Source organism: Anas platyrhynchos, chromosome 2 (assembly GCF_047663525.1).
Source record: "Anas platyrhynchos isolate ZD024472 breed Pekin duck chromosome 2, IASCAAS_PekinDuck_T2T, whole genome shotgun sequence".
Lineage (NCBI taxonomy): Eukaryota > Metazoa > Chordata > Aves > Anseriformes > Anatidae > Anas > Anas platyrhynchos.
In genome coordinates this window covers 126,411,939-126,425,555 of record NC_092588.1, presented here as the reverse complement: position 1 = coordinate 126,425,555, position 13,617 = coordinate 126,411,939, and the positions used below count along the sequence as shown (strand labels likewise).

At 40.1% G+C, this 13,617-nt stretch overlaps 1 protein-coding gene and 1 long non-coding RNA gene across 4 annotated transcripts in view; one reads left to right on the top strand and one right to left on the bottom strand.

The window, feature by feature from the left end:
• Nucleotides 1–13,617, bottom strand: part of RAPGEF5 (Rap guanine nucleotide exchange factor 5) — a 160,409-nt gene that overhangs the window by 80,735 nt on the left and 66,057 nt on the right. For 2 of the 3 annotated variants that reach the window (XM_038174149.2, XM_072033552.1), the window contains exon 9: nt 9,055–9,180. The exons of the other annotated variant lie outside the window; for it this stretch is intronic. In XM_038174149.2, the coding sequence (XP_038030077.1) occupies nt 9,055–9,180 (126 nt within the window). The remainder of the gene's footprint in view (nt 1–9,054; nt 9,181–13,617) is intronic. 3 annotated transcript variants of the gene reach the window in all.
• Nucleotides 6,787–13,617, top strand: part of LOC140001595 (uncharacterized) — a 62,137-nt gene continuing 55,306 nt past the window's right edge. Inside the window, exon 1 of the long non-coding RNA XR_011806975.1 lies at nt 6,787–8,351. This is a non-coding gene — a long non-coding RNA (uncharacterized lncRNA). The remainder of the gene's footprint in view (nt 8,352–13,617) is intronic.

The following is a 13,617-nucleotide window of genomic DNA, read 5'->3' as shown; positions in this document are numbered from 1 at the left end:
TTCCAGTGAGGTCATGACACAGGCTGTCAGACATCTGCAGAAAGATAGGTTGCTCTGGTAGCTGGGAAGGGTTGTGGTGCCAGCACAGCAGTACCTGCAATCAAAGGAGACCTCACCTGGGCTGGGGCATCCTGCCACTGGAAGCACACCGACTTCTGCGAGGGCAGCTCTTACTGCAGAACATGCTCTGGTGCAATTTCTGCTCAAAACATGAGCAAACTAACATGTACACACAATGTCAGTCTGCAGGAAACATGTTCACTTGTTTAATGACACTAGCCACATGTCTCCTGCATTACTGGCCCAAATCTCCACTTGAGTGGAGCTGAAGGTTCTTCTTGAATATATATGTGAGAATATGAGGGAGGAAAAAATAAATAAAAAATATATTTTTTTTTATTTTTAAAAAAGGAGACTAGAAGTCCTGAATCCTTTTGAATGACTGTTCCCTGGACAGGCTACCAAATCTCAAACACCCTCCAGAGAGGATGATGTGGTGAACAGACATCAGTTTCTGGCTTGGCAATGGTTTTCCAGTTACCTTCACTGTTTCATCTCACCCAGGTCCACACTGTGAGCCAGTGAGCCGAAGCCAGACATCCTTGATTGGTTTCAATTCCAAGAGAAAAGAGAGTAAAGAAATGAGTGACTCAAAAGCTCTGCATCACTGAAAGGTGAAGGAAAAAAACTACTACTCCTGAACTTCAAAAGCTGCTTGGAATTTCTGACTTAAGTTTACAAGGTACATATACATGGCACTAGCAACTTTTTGGTTCTAGTCTTCCTGAATTTAGATAACAAACCACCTTAATCTGACTGAGAAATCCAGGCGCTTTTCCTATTCAGAGTTCCCAGGACAAGCATAAAGGTAATTGTACAGAACTAGGTGGCAGGATACACCCACTGTATTATCAGCATAACTGGGAATTTATCTATGTCATGAGTCAGAAAAATGGAGAAAAGAACATTCAGAATGTCATCAGATGCACTGGTCATAAAAACAAAGGGACAGAACAGTAAATTTAGATGTGGAAAACATTACAGTGGGTGCTCTGAATTCATAAACTAGTAGTCTGCTTATCTAATTTTATGTAAGTGTTTGGACAGTCTGGAAACATAAGCAGGTAAGTGGTTCATACAATTTGTTTCTACACAAATGAGTAACAATGAGTCTTGGGAACAAAATAAAGAAAAGGATAAGAGCTAATACGGCTAGCTACTACAAAGCTTTAGGCTGGAGAAAGATCTAGGAATTATGTAGATGGATAAAACTTCAAAACAAAAAGAAAAAGTTCCAGGGAGGATAACAAGAGGGCCCAAACCCAAACAGGATGAGCATATTCAAGCTCTCATCAAGAAGAGGCTGCCGTCAGCAGCATGGCAGCTATTGCCAGCAAGGATCATCCTGGTCACTGCATCTCACTCCCATCCCTTACCCACTTCCCTGTAGCATGTAGGAAACTGATCTGATTGAAAACCAACTCCACCAGAGAGGTGCATGCATTTTATTCTTCAGCAGGATTATTCCCCATGCACATTCACGAAGCAGCACCAGATGGGGCTGGGAACAAGGTGTTGGGAGGGGTGGAACCCCAGGCTGCTGAGTGACTGCAGCTGCTGGCCTTGCTGCTGCCCTGCTCAGGTTTGTAAGATATCTCCTCCCTGGCCCTCAGTAGCTCAAAGTCCAGCCCGCCTCCAGCTTGCTGGGATGCCCAAACCGTATCTCAAGGATCTCAAAGCAATCTATCAACACTAATTACCGCAGGTTTTATAGCACCCCTTCAAGGTCCTGCTGTTCAGGACCCCATTTTATATCTGGGTAAACAAAGGTGCAGAGAAGGGACAGGACCTAGAGAAGGTTACATATTAAATAACCAATAGAGTCAAAAATAAAATCCAAGTGTTGGGACTCCCAGCATTCAGTGTTAGCCTGTGGGATACCACTTGCCCTTTTTACCCCCTCCGCCCCATTAGCTAAACTATTGTCACATGCAGGAGTGAGTCATCGCCCACACCAAAGAAAGCCCAGCAGGCAAAATGTGTGCGTGGAATTTCCTTCTATACAAAGTCCTTTAATGTTACAGAATAAATCAAAGAGGCACAAATTAGGCTTTCTTTTCTTTTAAATGCTAGGCCAAGCATCTGGAGGAAAGAAAGTATTATGGGAATACAAAACCTGACTCAAAGGAAAAGAGTGAGTTTCCCAGTATCCTGCACATGCTCCCATCCTACACGCACAGCACATCATGTGAGCACAAGCGTGAATCTCCTCCATTGTGGGATTTTTTACAGGAAGAAGGATCTTACCACCTCACTGTCTCTTTGCACAGCTGGCAGTCGGGCGTTATCATCCAAAACATGGGCCACATTAAGCAGACTCAACAAAAGGAATAGTAAATTCTCTTAAAAACATAGGAAAATAAAAATACTTTTATTAAAAAAAAAAAAAAACCTTTCAAGAGACTGAAACAAAACTTTTTTCTAGCAGCCAAGCAATCCCCATTCTACATCTGAGCAGTTTCCTGTTCAACTTTTTTGAACAGGAAATTTTTTTGAATCTCTGTTCAACTTTTTCCGTTTCAAAAAGATGCCTGTGCCTGTTCCACACTGAAAAGATCCTAGGACATGCAGAAGTCTTTTCTTCTCAAAAGATAAAGAGGTTGGCTTACCCAGAGCAGGTGATCACCTGGGGCTATGTATTCATTCCAGCAGATGAAAGATTGACATTCAGGAACAGGACACGCTCTGGAACATGACAGAACTAATCTGTGTCCCTGTTCCTCCTCATTCAGGCTAGAGACTTGAACTTCAGGTTACCTCCATGGCAAGCATGCACCTATCTCTTAATTGCTTACTCTTAATCAGAGCAATAAACTGACAACCTCACTGATTGACTTTTTTTTGTTGTTGTTTTTCTTGGCTTTTAGTTGAAGTCTACAAAGTCAAAATTGCAAACATCTTTCCCTGGTACAGTTGCCTCTGCTAACGTTGTAGGAGTGAAGAGATATGAAGGAAAATAGCTAAATTCCTTCTGTTCCAATGATTTCAGATATCTATACCATCTCATCTCTATTTAAGCCACGAAGGTACCCACAAACACTGACTGTGCTATCTCTGTTATGTCCATTTGATCCACAGTTCTGCTGCAGATACAAAATAACCTCCATTATAATAAAAGGGAGAAAAAAACAGTAAATCTACACTCAAGGCACCTAATCGATCTACCCCAGCCAGAGAAAACGTAACAAAAGTAATGATGAGGTTTTTTAAAAAGTAAAGCACAGATTTCAGTCACCTTCTGCATTCAGACATCATTGGATATCACTTGTTTTAAAGAATATTTTTCATCCAAGCCCTGACTTCTGACAACCAGACCAATGACTGCATCAGCACAAGGACGTTGCTTTGCCAAGGTAATGACCACTGCAACTCCGGGCATGTCCTGACATTCATTCTCCTCGCTTTGCAGGCATCCAGCTGGACAGATAGGTGCACCCTGAAATAACCTTGATGTCTCATGGCTGGAATTTCCTCAAGAAATTCTTCAGTTGTGAGTAATCTGTACAACCCCAGGCTCTAAATCGTTAATCTTCTTTTGTAAGCCTTTTAACAGCCTCAGCCCGTCCACGAACCTGCTTCAGTGAGCAAATCATCCGTCTTCTTAATGAGACCACTGATTACAAAAGTTAGTGCCCAGTAAATTAACAAAACTGTCCTTAAATATCTGTTGTCCTTCTGAAAATGTACCTGCCTTGCTATGATATAGCTCTTTCATCTTGAATTGGCTAAGTCACAGAATCAATACTTTCAAGCTGTATGTACGTTCATACTTTTAAACAGCGTGTAACGCTTATTAATACATACATTAATCTGTAAAGGGATTACCAGATTTAGGAAACACTTCCCTCCCCACCAATGCACTGAGGTACTGAAATAGCCCCAGATAAGAATATAATTTATGCAGTTGAATAAATGGATTTTTATTCTTCGGTTGGTCTCTACACATTAGAGAACTGTCAATTTTCTTTGAACGTTAGTGTGAATTTGCAATTCTCATCTGACTATGAAAACAACAGTATAACCTAGAGAATATTTTCCCTGTGTTGCTGAGGTAAAAAGACCTTTACAACACTTTTACAGTTTTGTTAAGGCAATGACTTTATAAAAGGATGGGATTTTCTTAATCAGTTCAACACTTCATTGAATTAGTACCTGGAAATACTGTACAAATAGCATCAAGTCCCTTGCAAAGGCATTATTTAAGTGAGCCTGAAGGTGCTTAAAAGAAGGTCCAAAAGAAGATACAATGTAGATGCATATGCATCTCAAATGTACACTTGACCAAAAAAGCAATGACAAATTATTTCAAATAGCTTTATGTACAGAGCTTGTTTTCTATATTATATCTTACAGGAATGAAATATTTAGATAACATAAAAACACAAATATTCCATTTTCATTTTTCCCAGGCTTATGAGCACAATTTGTTTGTAATGATAAAATTACAACTGCAAGCTTGCGTAGTTATTTTTAGTCTAGCACACATTTGAAGTTAAAATAACTTCTGTGCATCTTATAAAGTAAATAAAATAAAATAAAACAAAATGGTTATCAACACATTTTTACCTTGTAGGAATGAGACATCTCAGAGAAGAAGCTGATCTGCCTATTTAGAAGCTTATTTACTACTATTTACTCATTAACAAAACTGAAGTTTAGGAAACCTAACACATATGGTAGGTTCATTGCCTTAATTAAGAACCTTATTCTAACACATTAACAAGTGAGAATGGGAAAAAAAAAAAAAAACAAACAAAAAAAAAACATCGTAAATTAGTTTTTGTTTTACTCAACAAGTCTGTAAGCACTATTACAGTTAGAGAATTTTGCAAACAGTATATTCACTAGAGAGGAGTTTGGCACTGTGCTGCAGAAGTGTCTCAAATCCCAATATACCTGTATAACCTGGTCATAACAAGCTTGTGGTGCCAGAAAAAAATAAGCAGTTTACATACAACAGAGCTTGTGGACAGAAGTTTTTAAATTATAAAGAAAAAAAAAAAAAAAAAAAAAAAAAAACAGCACATACCACAAACCTGAAACTAAAAGAGTGTGGACTTTCTGACTTGGATGTTGTATGAAGTATGAAGTAAAAACGTAAACATTTACAAAATCAGCATATATATGTACCCCATTTTGTGCCCTCCAGAACACATCCAAGCCCAAGGACCCTGTTATCTCTGCTACCTCAATTCCTAAATGAGCTGTTTCCTCCTGTGAACCACCCAGCTGACACATTTCCCCTCTCCCAGACTATCTGCTTTTCTTTCTGAGAAAAAATAATTGTATTTCACCTCATTCTGAACCAGCAGCCCAAAGCAATGAACGTTTCACCTGCCCACTGTAGGCCACAGACCACAGCCCCCAGCATCATACCTTGAAAAACACAGTTAGGTATATCTGCCCCAAAGCCTCTGCACTGTAGGAAGACCAGGCATTTTTGACTCCCCACTTGTCATTTACCTTTCCTACATGAGTCAAGAAGCTCCATTCCCAGATCCAATTGAAGTTGGTCATTAGTTACTGGAGCCACAGAAGGGCTTACCAGCCCTGCCACAAACTAGATCCCCATCACACTCAGGGCTACAAAGACAGGCAAGGTTCCTTTCCCCAAGCAGCTCCACACCTCATCCATTTTATAGGAAAAAGCTATTGGGTACACTGGGTACCACATTCTTCAGTTGACAGAAAAAAAATGAGACATTGTACTAGTCTGAAAAGATCTGTTTTAGAAACACAGTGAGTAGCAAGAGAGGAGCCACAATTCCATTTTCCTGGCATTTTTACATGAGTGAGAGGTGTGGAATATAGTCCACTTAGACTTGAAGTATGCATATTCAGAATTTTAGCCCTGTGCTCAAGGTTCTTTGTTTTTTATTTTCTCCTTTTCACATCAGACATTTCCTTTTCACATTATGACATGAGGAAATGGCCTGAAGTTATGCTAAGGGAGGTTTAGATTAGATATCAGGAAGAATTTCTTCATGGGAAGGGTGGTTAGACACTGGAACAGGCTGCCCAGGGAAGCCGTGGAGTTACTTTCCCTGGAGGCATTTAAGAGATGAGTGGATGTGACACTAAGGGGCATGGGTTAGTGATGGACTTTGTAGTGTTAGGCAGATGATCGAACTTGGTGATCTTAAGGTCTTTTCCAACCAAAGTAATTATTTTCCATAGAATTCCATATTCCCAGTGGACAACAAATCAAAACTCCATTTTGAGCCCCAATACCCCCTTGGCCATCTAGGAAACAGCAGTTTTAGGCCCAGACCTAGCCAGCCAGCTCCCGCCGTGCTGAACGAGGGGCCCTGCGGGATGCTCGTGCATTGCATTTACAGAGCGAACGGCAGCCTTCTGAGGAAGGCAGACCATCCGTGAAAGCGCAGCTTGAGCTCACCAGGAGGGAATGCTGGTGAAAGCTTTAGTGCAGAGATGCTTGCTGAGAAATGAGGGTCCTGTGGAGAACATGCCAAGAGGCTCCGTTTTACTGTCTATAGGGAGCGTACATTATCCTGTGTTTCTGAGAAAGCAATCTAAGAGAAAGCTAAATGCTTTTTAGAAAGAAGAAAGAAAGAGAGAGAGAAAGAGAGAGAGAGAGAGAGAGAGAGAAAGAGAGAGAGAGAGAGAGAGAGAGAGAGAAGAAAGAAAGAAAGAAAGAGAAAGAAAGAAAGAAAGAAAGAAAGAAAGAAAGAAAGAAAGAAAGAAAGAAAGAAAGAAAGAAAGAAAGAAAGAAAGAAATGCTACACATCAGTTTGTAAGGACACCGCACCCTGAACATGTTGTTCCTCTAACATTTCAACTGAGCACCAGGGATTGGGCAGTAAGCTGATGCCAATGAATCTGCCATCACTCCCGCAGCAGCAGGACTGGGGGGAGCTCCAGAAGCCCACAGACAGGCAGCACTCCCAGCAATAACCTGCTGCTCTGCTCCTCAGAGAAGAGCAGGAACAGCTGCCTGCAGGAATGAACTCTGCCCAGAGCCAAATCCTGCCACATGCGCCAGAGCAGCTCTCAGATGGGAAGGGAGGGAGAGGAAGGGATGGACGCTCACATCTTCCTGAATGTTCCTGACCTGAGTTCCCACCGCCCCCACCATGTCAAGGCTTTTTTTTTTTTTTTCCTCCCAGCAGCAGTAAATTACTTGACTAAGCTAAACTGAGAAGCCTGTGCCACACCTTTCCCACATTCAATGGTGCCTTTCTGGTGTATATTCCTAACGAAATAAGTGAGCTGGGGTCTTAGTGCCCACACTGAGGGCTGCAAGCCTCTCTCACAGCTGAGCATGGGCTGCCAGGCCAGTAGGTAACAGCCACATCACCACCCACCCTACAACCAGCAAAGTGCAGAACGGGGTGGGGGGAGCACATTGAAACTTTTTATTGCCAGTGCTAGCTGTAAGATGCTCCCCATCTAGAAATAAAGGGCATATGAGGAATGACCTGTACTTGGGCTGCAAAGGCTCTCAGGCAGCTTTTGTATTTCCTGGCCCTCCTAGGTCTAAAGGCACATCGTTACCCAAGAGCAATAACTGCTGTGTTATACCACCCAGTAAGAACATGAGCAGCTCGCTCAAGCTGCTGCTGAACTGGAGCCATTCAAGTCCTAAATAGCAGCTATTGCGATGCATCATACTTTTCAAATGAGAAGAAAAGCTGAGCGCCTCTTTCTTTTCCATTTTTAGAGCTGTGCTGTAATCTGCATAGCTGCAAAACCACAGCTGACACCCCACCACACTCTGCAGTGACTGGAGTAAGCAGCAAAAACACTACTGAATTTTTGGACTATCTGTCCCAATATACCCTTCTCCCCTCTGCCCACAAAGCCTGTAATCTTGCTTCAAAATCCCAAAACACAATTAGGAACCTTTCCTGGCTTAAAATCTTCTTTGCTTAAGCTCCTAAACTTTTAATTGCACTTTGCTGATACGGTTTATAGATATATGGAAATTCTGCCAGCTGTCCACGGCCAGTGAATCAGCTGAGGAACAATTCAATCTCAGGGATTTGCGCCTGGCTAATTACTCTCCTCCCTTGTGCGCACCTACTGATACAATTGCATATTTAACTACATGAGACTAGACCTTATGCACTGCTGAACAGAACTGCGTGAAGCTCCGAAATAAGAATTCATCTTTCTCTTTTTCCTTTGTACAGCCTTACTTCAGTAGGAAGGAGCTTGCAGAGGAGCTGTAAAGTAATTATTTTCTAAAGCATAAGTCTTTCTTCTGCTGTCCAGCAAGTAGAAAATGGAAGAAATTACATATATATGACAGCAAGATACACGAGGACAAGGTAGGATTTTTGTTGTTTCTTGCAGTTATTAGCCTGGGCACCTTTAGCTGAATATGCAATCAGAATAGAAATCTTTAGCAGGAGAACAAAACTAGGATACATTGTGCTATAAGCAGAGTAGTCATGTTTTAGTGACTTTTCAAATCCAGTTATTAACATTTGAATAAGTGCTTTCAGGAGCATTAAAGAGAATACTGCTTTCTTTAGTATGACTTTGGTTGAAAGCACTTTTTTTTTTTTATGAAACTGCTGAACTCCCTATCCTTTTTAATTCACTCTGAAAAGCTCCAGCCAATGCTTCTTTCCAAAGCAGCAAAGTAATTTTCTTTAAGATAAATTAAATACTCTAAGCACTCATATTCCTTATGTGTTGTATAAACACATCCTAAAAAGGACAAGAATTTCTTAATCACTAACAATAATTTGGTGTTAAGCATCCTGAAATAATCTGCTTTTTCATCACACATAAGATATTAATAATAGTAACTGACCGTTACTGACAACATAATAATTTAAGTGTGCTGACAATTATTGAATTCAATGCACTTCAGAGAAATGTAAATGACAGAAGAGAACAGCTGTAGCCCCATGACTAATGTGTGTCCTGGAATCTGACCATCAGCTTTGCTATTTCAGTTTACTGACCTAAATCTCCCTCCCCTACCAGAAACAAACAAGAAAACCCAAACAAGAAATGTCTTACTTGTTCAGTCTTCTCTGGTTGTTTTCTATCCGCCTGCAAAAACTGACAGTTTTCTCGTGCCAGCTTCTGGACTAGCTCAATCCGTCCAATGTCATCTCTTTCCTGAAGCTTGCACAAAACCCCTGCCTTAAGGGTGGGAGAAAGAGCAAACAGATACTTAAATCCACAATCCCAGGACATGGCACTGCCACAAAATTTCAACCTTAAAAGAAATGCATCTGTTTGATCATATTTGCTGGAACTCTGTGCCGCTCGCTAAACACAAATGCTGCTCCCTGGGAAACAACTCAAGAGCTGAGGCACATCTGAACCTCCAAATGTGTCTACTTTGGAGGAACGAAGGCAGGGCTAACTAAATCAAGTGCTACTATGTGTGCGACTGATATGCTGTGTTTTGTTTGTTCCTGTCAGCCTGTTTCCTGTTACATCAGAACAAGCGCAAGAGGTTAAAAACTCATGGGAAAGTTAGCCAGGAACAGCCCTGGAAAAAGAATGAAGCGCAACACAGTCACTCCTAAAAATAACAGGCTGCAATTCCCATCGCTCCAGCTCCACCAATTTTTCATGTATGCAAGCTGTAAGAGTTAAAAGAAAGTTGCACCGCATTTAAGTATTCTACTTAAAACAAATTATATAGTCCAATTCTGTTTAGGATAGAAAATGAGATTTACTTTAAAAACTACACTAGAACTACTTTTTAGCTGATATTCTGCCAGTTATACAAGCTATGCTGATAGCATTTCACCATAACACTGGTTGTTTTACAACAAGGTTGTATATATAAATTCAGATTCATGCTTGCACACAGGTACACCAGACCCATGCCTTAGAAAGTCAGCTGACAGGCTAAATTGCTCACTGCAGTCAGTGGCTAATATTACTATCCATGATATGGTCATGGATATAGCCTCTGCATCAAGAACTGGCTCAATGATACTGCACAGCTTTTATTAACCCAGATGTTTCCTGATAGCACTGCATATGCCTTGGCATGTGGCACAGCTATGTTATTGCTATATGACTTCAGAGGCAATCTGCAAATAAACCTTTATCCTCCACACTTGTCTTTCTACTACTCATCCTGAGTTTTATTGAATCAGTGTTTGCTCAAAAATTCATAAAACAGTCTGGATGAATCTCCTCACAAGCCTTCATCAGTGACTTGTACTCTAAAGAAGGAAAGAATTTGGGATACAGCCTGTGCTTTGCATGTTCTATGCTTCATCCCCAACATCCTGAGGCACAAAAACCTTTTCAGATAATGAATCTAAGCACTGGTATGAAGGTCTGAAATCCACCAAAAAATAAGGAATCGTAGTGCCAAACTTGAAGATCCTTACATTTTCTATGAGATTAGCTCCTCATCTCCCAAATCAAGGATATGGATTTATTAGCCAACTTTGACACACTTATCACCTGCAGATCAGGAGTGAGATGGATTTTATCAAATGCAGAAGAATACAATGAACTAGTTGTCCAGACTCTCTTTAATCAATATAGAAGAGGTACCTATGAAGGGTAATATTTTTATTTATTTAACTCTACAGTACTTTTTAAAATGGCCAAATGATTTCTTTCCTAAAACTCACATTTTTCTCCACTAATATACACAGGGAGCCTAGACCATTATCACAGATTTGGCTGATGTGGGGACATCAACTAGAGCCAAGCCAGCTTATTTCATGGCTTATGGATGCTTCTAGCAGAGTGTACTCTAACATCTGTGCACTCTAATCCACGCAGGCTTGTAGGATAAGGACAAATCAGTGTTATGGCTTTGGGACTATAAAGATTTGCAGCCTCTCTGGATTTGGGCTATAACTACTGTAGGGGCACTTTTCACACCTTTACATTGCACCCAAGAAGTCAGACCATGATCTACATGAGGCATGGATGGTTACATGTTCCTATCCTTCAAATGTCAGATATCCAACAGGAATGCCCCACTCAATCTGCTGCACAAGTATTCATCTCCAGCCTGCGAAGCAAAACTTAAAGGCTAAAACTCTTATTTTAAGCTGAGGAAGAGGGATTTCACTTTGGAGGGAACAACCAGCTTCAGGATGTTCAAGTGGAAGAAACATCCTGGAAAAAGGCTGCTTTTTGAGCACATGGCCCTCACCTCCTTTCACTGTGTGTTCAGGCAGAACATGCGTTCTACACAGATAAGCATCCCACGGAAGAAGTAACACTAGCTACAAGCCTGTTATCCCTGCCACAAATACTGCCTGTATTCAAACTGAGAATTTCTTTAAAGAATTCTGTTATCCTCCTGCTTCAAATAACCACCAAGTAGAGACATTACTTTTTAGCATGTGCCTACTCCCCCCACTGTTTTTTAATTTAAAGAATTGTAAAGAATGGGAAAAATATATTTATTATATTGGGCTGCTGGAGGATAAAAAGTCAACTAAAATTTTCTGAGAAAGTTAGAGTAATATCAAGTTAAATGTACTTATTTGGCTCTGGCAGTAAATAACACTTAAAACACAAAAGTCTAAATATGCTTTTTCATAATTAAGAACGAAAATACAAATCCCTCACTCTTAATTCCATTTTCCTCAATTATACTGACTTTCCACTATAAATCTTTCTGCTTAATAATATAAGAAACCATCCATCTCAACTAATTAATTGATGACAGCTTCTAAAAGCTGGTTGTGAAGATACTGTTAGTCTCATATTACTGGTCATTTTCACTTGTCAATATTAATTTAATTTCCAAGTAATACCTCTAAAGCTCTTAGGCAAAAGGGTAAAGACCAGAAATCCTACTTGTAAAATGCAATTGCAATCTGTATTTTGTGCAGGCACACAACCTACACAATCCTGCATGCTCAAATGTTTGTGCTTAGCCCTCTGATTCATGTATATCAGCAGAGATGCAAGTACTAACCTATGTGAAGGTGAAAATTATGAAATTGCATATTTTAACCGGCTTTAACTTTCTGAATGATAGCATAATGTAGGAGCTTTATAGTGAGGCTTTACTACCATTCACAGCACAAAACTGCTATAATAAAGGTGTTTATGGAATATTTGAAATGGAATAAGGTAAAGAAAATGAATTAGTCAATACTGAGGTTGGAAAAGGAAAGATGCTGACAATACATTTTCTTTTTCAGCACATCCCTTGGAAAATATTTCATCTGCAAAAGCCATAAATGAATATGCTAGTAGTGATATGGAGTTGAATTAAAACATCCCCATGATGACAGGATGGCACACTGTTTATAGCATGCTCACTTTCAAAAATCCCTGTACTGAATTTTCTCCATGTTTCAAACAGTTTTGTAACCTAACCCCAAGGCATGACAATTCTATGCTTAACAGAGTAGAGTTTAGAGCAGGCACCACACCCTGAAACTTTGCTAACAGAAGAGATTTTTTTCCCCACTGTACCTCTGTCTCTGTCTGCATCTTCTGAAAACAATGTAATTATTACAGGCTTCACCTTTGATCAACCTGAAAACTAAAAACCATACACCACTGTCTAGACAGATCATTTGCTTCGCTCCAAGTCACTTGCATGGTCTCACTAAAGTGAAAAAATCATTCACACCCTTAACCCAAACTGTATTCAGTGTTTGCAGAATGTCGTTTTTATGGGACTAATGAACAAATTAGAGCTACAGTTGCTTTGACAATGCCACTGCTCTCTTCCCCATTGAGTACTTCAACACTTCTGTTAACTCCTCAATTAATAATTAATTTTAAATGTGTTTCAAATTCTTGTAAACATTAGAAGGTGATTTACAACCAAATAAGATCTGAGCAAAGAAATACCAACAATTAATTCTTATGGTTTTTTGGTCATCTGCCTATGCAATCTTACTAGCTGTCTACTTATGAGCTTTGAGCACACATTTTAGTCTTTCCTTTCATATCTCTTATATAAATGCAAACAAGTGTTTCCCCAAAATAATAATTACAAACATCAAGTAAAACAGAGCATTTATGAAACATGGAAAAGAAAATGGTAAACCAGATTATTTTTTTTCAGTGATGTTAGTGCACACACAAGTGTAAGAGGACTGACCCTCTTTGTCACACTGACGTCATTTAGGAATCAGTTAGGTAACAAAATTTTCATGCCTTAGGGCTCCTACACTTTTTTCTTTTCAAAACAGATTAGTGACTTGCTGCAATTAAGAACAGAAAAGCAAAGGTCATTTCTGAACACCTTGCTCAAGTATTACTGTGAAGACTGTGATAAAAGTCCCAGTCCCAGGCTGATACAAGAGGTATGTCCACATGCTCCCTGGCTCTTGTGCCTGTACCCTCAAGGTGTCTGTCATGATCCAGGTGTGCTACAGAAGGTGTCTGCAGTCTCTTCTGCACTCACAGTGCTCAAGAGAACCTGTACCTCTAGAAAGATACAGGTATTGCTGACATGGGTGCAGGGCTTGTACCTATTAGAATGGTGTTAGTCAGACATCAGTGCAAATCCTGCTTCTCATAGATCATAGCTGGCAAAATGTAAAGAAAGAAGTCAGAGACAGGAACAACAAGCTGTATGTGTCAGGAAAAGAAAAGGTGACAACTGGTGGGAGATATCAGATT